Below are 8,740 nucleotides of genomic sequence, written 5' to 3'. Positions count from 1 at the left end.
TATATGGCATTGGGATACAATGTTTAAATAAAGAGTTTGTGTTCTAAGTCATTTGAGATCTTTTTTTCTTTATAATAATACTAGTATATTCTAAAGTGCTAGTGAGCTTGTAAACAATGTGGTAAAGCTTTATAGATCAAGTTATCTTACCACTTTCGAATTCAGTTTTAATAACCAGCATCCATTTATATAGCATATATTTATGATGTTTTAGTGGAAAATGAAACAAATAAAATGAAGCATGGTTTTCCAACCCCCTTTGTAATTTCAATCTTGAGGTTTGGAAATTGTTTTCTTTTTATGGCTGTTGAATTTTTAGAAGAAAAATTAGGAATTTGAAGTTTTTTGGAATTCTTTTATTTTTGCTTAACGAGCAGCATATTTGACCTGCTAAGTATAGTTCTTGCATTTCTGTAAGTGCAATAAAAGATGAAGGGACTTCCAGTTTGTTTTTATACGTAAAAGTATTAAGAAACTGTTTTTTATTACCCTCCCACATATTTGGTGATTACGTTTTATCTGAAATCTAGATACATAGGTTCTGTACAGGCAACTCCACACTCTTCCTGTGGGTTGACCTGGAAAATAAAACAACAGCAACAAGGCTCTTTGTTGACACCATTCTGCTACCCTTCCCTCCAACCCAGCCTCCCTGTCGTGGAGCTGACATTGAGCCCTGAGTTATTTATGGAATATGGAGGTTCAGTCCCTGGACTGAGGCTTGACTTGAAAATGTCACTTCCTTGGGTCAAGAGGAATCTCTAGTCCTCTGAAGGCTTTTAGCCTTGATTTTGAGAGTGCAAAATGATAGCTGCAACAGAAAGTAAAGCTCAGCTCAGTAACACCAAAAATGTGCTAAATCATTATGAAATGTGCAGTAATTCACAGCCGTCTGTATGTTCCTGCTTTTGCACCCCCCTTATGCAAGGGGATTATTTCAGATTTCTGTTATATACTGTGATTTAGCTGCGTGCTTTAGAACAACATAAACATAGTCTTTATTATAACAGACAACTATAAAACTATAGTTTTATACAACTATAAAAACGGAATACTAGTATTTCCTAGATTGTAATTAAAGAAAATGTAGGTAACAGAAAGCCCAAAGCCTGGATCTAGAGCTCTGGTGTGTTTCTCCAGCCCAAAGAAAGTGGGGTTGTTTGTGTGAACAGGAGCCCAAAAGCCATCACATGGTTCTTTAGCTCCATGGAAGCTAGAAAGGGCTGGCTGGATCCAGTTCTGGGCTTTGCTCTCATCTACAATGCTGGAGCTGTCCTCTGAGAAAACTGTCTGTTTTCATCTGTCCTCAGCAACCCAGTACTCAAGATGTTGTTGAAAGTAGAAGCAGAGAATCTTGGATTTGGAGGGACCTTACCCGTGGGGTCAGCCAGTCCACCCACTGCAGGCTCTGAATTCCTTCTGCAAAGGCCTTAGTAAGTGGCCGTGCAGAGCCTCCAGAGGCAAGGAAACTACTCCCTCCCTGCCAGCTTAGTTGTCTTGAGACCACTGATGCTGACACTGCCTGCTTATTGCCCTATAATCCTGTGTAACTGCTTTGTGACTGCTGTATCTTCCATGGCCTTGGATGCTCCATAAGATTGAGAATCAATTCTGATTGATTTCTCTCGGTGCTGGACAAATGGGCAGGTGCTTGAGCCTATAAGTCGTAGTGAAACCCTTCATTACCACGTGAAGGCATGCCAGGCAGAGATGAAAATCAGACAGTTCAGATTGGAGTGACGCTTTGCTGACATGTCTGGGCCACACCGTGGTGTGTGCTCTGGCATCCTTGCAACTTAATCCGCTCTCCTAGTTTGTGACACTCTCTCTTGCTGCCACACTGGGCCTGCCTCTCCTTCTCTGTCATTGTCCTCTCCAATTTGCCTCTTCTCAGCAGATGTGGGCTGTGAATCTTAATATCCACTCCACTTATTATAAAATGTGTCTAACATAAGTGCAAGGGGCACCAGGGGTGGATTTTTAAGAGCTATGGGGTGAGCAGTGTCTTTGGACTTGAAGGAGACGGTGTGTGGCCTCCACTGTGGTTGTTCCAAGCTGTCAAGGGTTTTGACTGCATTCCAGATACATGAGGGCATCAGATTAAATGATTTCTGGATAAATGAGGTTGGCTCGTAGAGTTCTTTTGATAGAATGTACCTTTTTTACTTTCAAGTTAATGCAGTAATGCTAGTAAGGTATTTCTGAAGAGGATCCTGCAGGACATATTTTGACAATGAGTTAGTACGTGCTTGCAATTAGTACCATGCATTTCTACAAAATTAATGTTCTAGTGCCCTTTTTTCCTAATGTGATTTAACTAATATGCTTATTATTCATTTACATAGTAAAGCTTCCAAAAGTACATCCACAATAAACTTAAACTCAATAGAAGCCAAATTCATAGAAACCCAAAGTTATGAATCAGATGATGTTTGGGAATTTTTTTAAAAAAACAAATTAGAGTGCCAAAAGAGCTCCAAACAGAGCCTGTATCACAGAGGAGAGAAAGACAGGAATAGGCATGCTGAGACAAATAGAAAAAGGAGGCTTTGCTAGAAAACAGTGGTTTCTTAATTAGATAGCCACATAGAGGAGAATGACTTAGGGGTTCTCGGTGCCTGAGACTGTATCGGTCAAGGCCCCTTGACCACAGAGATACTCAGAGGGAGCCTCTGTGAGGTGGGCTAAGGGGCCCTGCTGAGACCAGCTAATGGGGGGAGTGGGTTGGGCAGCAGCCAGGTTCTTTCCTGGGAAGGCATTTAGAGGCTTAAACCACATAATAATAGTCCACCCACTGAGGAAGTTGCCAAGCCTGAACTTGCTAGGTCTTTTTATTTACTTGAAGAAATTTCTTCAGCCCCAAACGTACAAAGCGCAACTCATTATGCCATACCTTCCTCTTCAACCTCCAACCGTGTAGTTGAGAAAAATACACTGGAATGTAGTCTCTTCCTACAGAATAGAAGCAGAGGAGCAATTGTGGGCCTCAAGTTATAAGGGCAGACACTCTCTGAAGAGTTCCCAACACTCTAAAGTACTCAGCTCCCTGTGTGGGGAGGAGGTTGCCTTGAGAATAACAGCCCAGAGCATGGCTTGCCCTCAGTGCAACGGTTGGGGTTGGGGGGCTTGGCTTTGCTGGGGGCTACTACAAGGTGAGAAGGGGAGGCTGGGGGCTGGGAGGGCTCACTCCACACAGCATAGGGGGATGGACTGGGGGACAGGCTGGCCTACCCTTCACACATATGCTGACTGAACACCTTCTCATGGGGCAGATAAAGCCTCTCTGCTGCTGTGAAGCTTACGTTCTTAGGGGTAACAGAGGCATAATAGGTGAACAAGTGTCTTTGGCAATTTCAGGTCATGATAAAGGATGTGGATAAAAAAGACCGAGTGTAGTGGCTCATGCCTGAAATCCTAGCACTTTGGGAGGCCGAGGTGGGAGGTTTGCTGGATTCCAGGAGTTTAAGACCAGCCTGGGCAACATAGAGAGACACTATCTTTACACAAAATGTTAAAGAAAATTAGCCAGGTGTGGTGTCACGCACCTATAGTCCCAGTTACTCGAGAGGCTGAGGTGGGAGGATGACTTCAGCCCAGGAGTTTGAGGCTGCAGTGAGCTGTGCTTGCACTACCACATTCCAGCCTGGCTGACAGAATGAGACCCTGTCTCAAAAGAATGAAACGAGTTTTAACTCAAATGGGCAGAGTTTGGGCTGTACCTATGCGGTGGCCATTTGAACCTCACAACAGTGGGGTCTTTACACAAAATGTTAAAGAAAATTAGCCAGGTGTGGTGTCACGCACCTATAGTCCCAGTTACTCGAGAGGCTGAAGTGGGAGGATGACTTCAGCCCAGGAGTTTGAGGCTGCGGTGAGCTGTGCTTGCACTACCACATTCCAGCCTGGCTGACAGAATGAGACCCTGTCTCAAAAGAATGAAACGAGGTGGCTGGGCACGATGTCTCATGCCTCTAATCCCAGCACTTTGAGAGGCCGAGGCAAGCAGATCACCTGAAGTCAGGAGTTCAGAACCAGCCTGGCCAACATGATGAAACACCTTCTCTACTTAAAATACAAAACTCAGCCACGCGTGGTGGTGTGCACCTGTAGTCCCAGCTACTCAGGAGGCTGAGGCAGGAGAATCACTTGAACCTGGGAGGTGGAGGTTGCAGTGAACCAAGATTGCACCACTTCACTCTAGCCTGGGCAACAGAGCGAGACTCCATCTCAGAATAAATAAATAAAAATGGAACAGGGAGATGTGATGGTGACCAAGGGGCTCCTTTAGGTAAAGGAGTCAGGAAGGCATTTTCTATAATGAGAATTTCTCTGACCTGAAGGATGAGGTCAGTCCTGTGATGACTGACTGGTTCCAGGTGGCTTTCAGGTAGAAGGAATAACCAATGAGAAGACCCTGAATCATAGATGAACTTTGCTGTGTGAAAAACACTCACACAACTATAGAGCTTAGCATGTGAAGCGCACTGGGCCGGAGAGGGGGTGTCAAGAAAGGAGATCAGAGGGCTTGGTGGAGGCCAGCACAGAAAGCCTGCCGGGACAGGCAGCCCCCTGGGCATGATGGGGAGTGATTGAGGCTTGAGAGAAGGAGGGTGCAGTGGTCACTCTGGCTGCACTTTGGAGAATGGACTTCAGAAGGACAAGGCCACTTAGGCTATTGTGGTGGTCCAGGGTGATAGACAAAGAGAATGTAAAGGGGCAAGTTTGGGATAGAGTTTGAAGGGAGCTCTTGCAGCACTGGGGGTGGATTTGCTGTGGAGATGGGGTGAGGGAAGTACAGGTGAACCCCTCCCTGTGCTCAAGGTGGTGGGGCCTTGTCCTGAGGTGGGGGCTTTGGAGGGAGCAGGCTAGGAGTAGTAGGTGGAAGGGGGTAAGCATGAATGAAAACTGAGAGTTCTGTTTTGGCTACAGTGAATCTGTTAGCATCTGAGTGGAAATGTCAGGAGATTATATGATGCCTGCTCAGGTGTTTGGTCAGGGCTGGAATGCAATATTTAGCATCTGATCTTAGATGGACTTTCAAACCAGGGCACTGGATGAACTCACCTAGAGAGAGTGTGGAAAGAGAAGGAGAGTAAAGAAGAGTGAACTCAGAGGTCTTCCCACACTGAGAGACTGAGCACCCAAAAGGAACCAGTGAAAAAGGAGCCACTCAGGAGACTTTGGTTGCCCAGAGGGAGAGGAAGTTGTTTCTGGAGAGACCAGTTAGTTGTCACATGGTGCTGAGAGTTGAGTAAAAATGGGCAGAGAAGTAACCACTGGATTTGATACCATGGAGGCCACTGGTGACCTTGACAAGTAATCTGTCAAGGTGGTGATGGAAGTCCTATCAAATTGAGGTTGAGAGTCAGAGGGAAGTTAGGAGGTGGAGCCAGGAGCTGTAGCACCTCTTTGAAGAAGTTTCCTTATAAAGGGGAGCTGTGCACCTGGGCACTGGCTGGAGAGAGATGTGGAATTGAGGAAAAGACAAATGGTGTGCTTGGTAGGTATGACAGCAGAGGAGAGGGAAGCAAGGGGGTAAAAGGGTTGCATGAATGTGGATGAATGACTTGGGGTGAGTGGTGTTTTTAAGCTATTCCCTGTGGACTGCGCAACGCAGTTCCCTCTTTGGGCTCCCCCAAATTTACCTATAAATTCTACCCATGTCCCCTAACACTGTAATGTGGGCAGATGCATCCAAGAGGCACAGAATCTTCCTTGGGCTACAGAACACAGGAAGAAGCTGGAGCTGATTTGCCACAACCAGTGATACAGGCTCAAGGGGTGGGCGAGAGGTCATGGATTGATTGATCTGGACACTGACTGATTTATTCAGTCAGCAAACACCTTGCAGCTCTCTCTGCGCCAAGTGCAGTTCCAGGTCCTGCAGCCACAGTGCAAATAAGCTCCCTCTACCCTTGAAAGTACATTTTGCCTATAGCGGGATGGGGCCGCTAACAAGCCAGCAGCTTGGGGTGGAATGTACAGCCCAAGGCAATCTTGCTGTTTCTCAGCTGCACAGTTTGAACCCATATAGAGGAGGTAGTTGGTGTGCAAGTTCCTTTAGGAGGAGGCTTTTGGAAGGAAGTGGAGTCAAGGGCAAGATTGAGGTAGTTGGTGTGCAAGTTCCTTTAGGAGGAGGCTTTGGAAGGAAGTGGAGTCAAGGGCAAGACTGTGGGCAAGTCCCTGCACCAGCACCTAAGGGGCCCCGGAGGCTGACCCAGAGACCCCAAGGCTGCCGCAGCCCCGGGGCTGGTAAAGCTGGGATTAGGAATCTGTGGCCGCTTCAGTTGGGAGATTTGGGGTTTTCTGTAGGTGAATAACCTGTGACCTCCCTGAGGGCGCATACTGAGGGAGGGGCTTCTGCCTGTGTGAGGGAAGGCCTCTGGGCTTCATGCGGCTCCTGGCAAATGCTGAGCCCTGGATCCAGGGAGCAGGGGCTCTCCGGCTCCAGGCGGCCTTCTCTGCTTGGCTTTAAGAATGGGGGACTTGGTTCCAGTTCCCTTCCACCTAAGCTGGCTGTTGTGACTTTGGATGAATTGTTTAACCTGCTATTTCTGCTTCTTCAACTGGAAAAATAAGAACTGTTCTTATGCCTACCTTACGATGTTATATAGTTGGGGTAAAATGAAGATATAATTGATTCAGCAAATGCTCATGTTTTGAGAGTTGCCAGGTGTGAGTTCTGGAGCTATGCGTCCTGGGTTCACGTCCTGGTTCTGTTATTTTACTGCGTGACTGCATACAGGGAACTTTGTACCTCAGTTTCCTGATCTGCACAATGGGGATAGTACTAACACCTGCCTTCTGAGGCCTCTAATGAGGGACTGTGAGGATCTGTGAAGCAATCCGTTTAATCACTGAGAGCATCTCATCTAGGAAATGCTGGGTGCCAGCTGCGGTTAGGAAGATGCTCTCAGGTGCACAGGGCCTTGTTGGCAGCGATGTGATGGTTTTATCTCTTCTGCCAGTTCCGCCTGGTGGTGAAGACAGCCCTGAAGCTGCTGCTCGTCTTTGTAGAGTACTCGGAGTCCAACGCGCCTCTCCTAATTCAGGCTGTCACTGCTGTTGACACGAAAAGAGGTGAGTAGTCCCTGCCCCCTTATGTCGTGAAGGTGAAGGTGTCTAATGTAGGGAGGTTTCCACGTTGTACGTGTTTGAGACAGATTTAAGAATTAACAGAATTCCTGAGATGTGGACTTCCCACTGCAAGAAACATTTTTTAGGATAGTAAGCACACAAAGCTTAGGTCAGAATGGGGTTTGATAATGAAAGAAAAGCGCTCATGGGCTTACCTGGGAGAGGTCAGATGCTGAGCTTGTCTTTGCCTCTACCCAGCTCCTGCCACCGAAACACGGAAGTCCAGCTCCTCCTCCTGTTCTTCCTGTCTTGTTCAAGGTCGCCCTGGCTCCTTCCTCCCCTCCCCTCTATGATTCATTGCTTAAGACCCCCAGATGTTTCTAGAACCTTCTCCCTAGTAAACATACGTGTGCATCATTCTTAGCAAACTATCGCAAGGACAAAAAAACCAAACACCGCGTGTTCTCACTCATAGGTGGGAATTGAACAATGAGAACACTTGGACACAGGAAGGGGAACATCACACACCGGTGCCTGTCATGGGGTAGGGGGAACGGGTAGGGATAGCATTAGGAGATAGCTAATGTAAATGACGAGTTAATGGGTGCAGCGCACCAACATGGCACATGTATACATATGTAACAAACCTGTATGTTGTGCACATGTACCCTAGAACTTAAAGTATAATTAAAAACAAAACAAGACAGAAAAGAACCTCCCTTCCTCTCTTCCATCCCCTGCCTTGCCTTACTCAGGCCCTCACTATGTTGAACCTATGCTCCTGGCCACCCTCCAAAACAGTTCGGTCACATCCAAAACCTGCCAGTGGCTTCCCAGTGCCTGTAGCATAAAGTCAGTCCCCTGGCTAAGGGGACCCTCCACCCTTCAACTCCTGCCCACCTGCCACCCCCTTCTCCCACCTCGGCTGTACCCCCACCCCCTTGCCTTGGGCATGTGCTTTTAAAGCCCATGTATGCACCTCTTCTCTGCTGTGGGGGTGTTGCCCATCCCTCTCTGTCCAAGTTGAGGTTGCCTGCTCAAGAATGGGGTCTCTGTCTCCCAGCGTGGTGTCCCAGCACCCTAACTGGCCCAGAGGCAGCAGGCATGCTACAAACACGTGGCGAAGAATGAGCTTCTGCTCTGGTTTACTGTGTAACGTGCTGTGGACCCTGTGATATTGGGAAGCCTGGAATTAAAATACTTCCTAATTAAAATGATTTTTATCCTTTTGTCTTTTGTTTGTTTTCTTCCCCAGTAAGACCCAGGTATTATTATCATCCCCACAAAGACTCAGGAACAAAAACTTGACAATCCTTTTTCTTTTTATGATTATAATTGTAATACTACTATTGTAAAAACTTGGGAAAAGGTTAAAGAAGACAAAAAAAATTCACCTCTAATCTCAATAAAGATAATCACTGTTAACCTGTTGGTATATTTCCTTATAGTTGTGTGTGTGTGCATGCACACTTATGCATAAACCAGCTAGGATGTGTCAGGAAGAAACGGGCGGCCTAAACTGTACTTTTGATTCAAACCAGTTGTGTCTGTGATTTAGCATTGCTCAGACCCACCTTTGAATGCTGAATCCAAATGTGAGAGAAAGTAGCTTGAGTTATTTTAGAAGTTTAAATGAAAGTTAATGAAAAGCATCCAGGACCTT

General features: G+C 46.5%; 1 protein-coding gene across 1 annotated transcript in view; it reads left to right on the top strand.

Moving 5' to 3' along the window:
* The window catches only part of FHOD3 (formin homology 2 domain containing 3), a 245,489-nt gene that overhangs the window by 43,735 nt on the left and 193,014 nt on the right, over positions 1–8,740 (top strand). Inside the window, exon 3 of the mRNA XM_011943648.1 lies at positions 6,969–7,080. Coding sequence (XP_011799038.1) covers positions 6,969–7,080 — 112 coding nt within the window. The remainder of the gene's footprint in view (positions 1–6,968; positions 7,081–8,740) is intronic.

This window comes from Colobus angolensis, unplaced genomic scaffold, assembly GCF_000951035.1.
Source record: "Colobus angolensis palliatus isolate OR3802 unplaced genomic scaffold, Cang.pa_1.0 Scaffold220, whole genome shotgun sequence".
NCBI classification, from domain to species: Eukaryota; Metazoa; Chordata; class Mammalia; order Primates; family Cercopithecidae; genus Colobus; species Colobus angolensis.
Note: the sequence above shows the minus strand (reverse complement) of the source record. Positions and strands in the feature narration are given on the sequence as shown.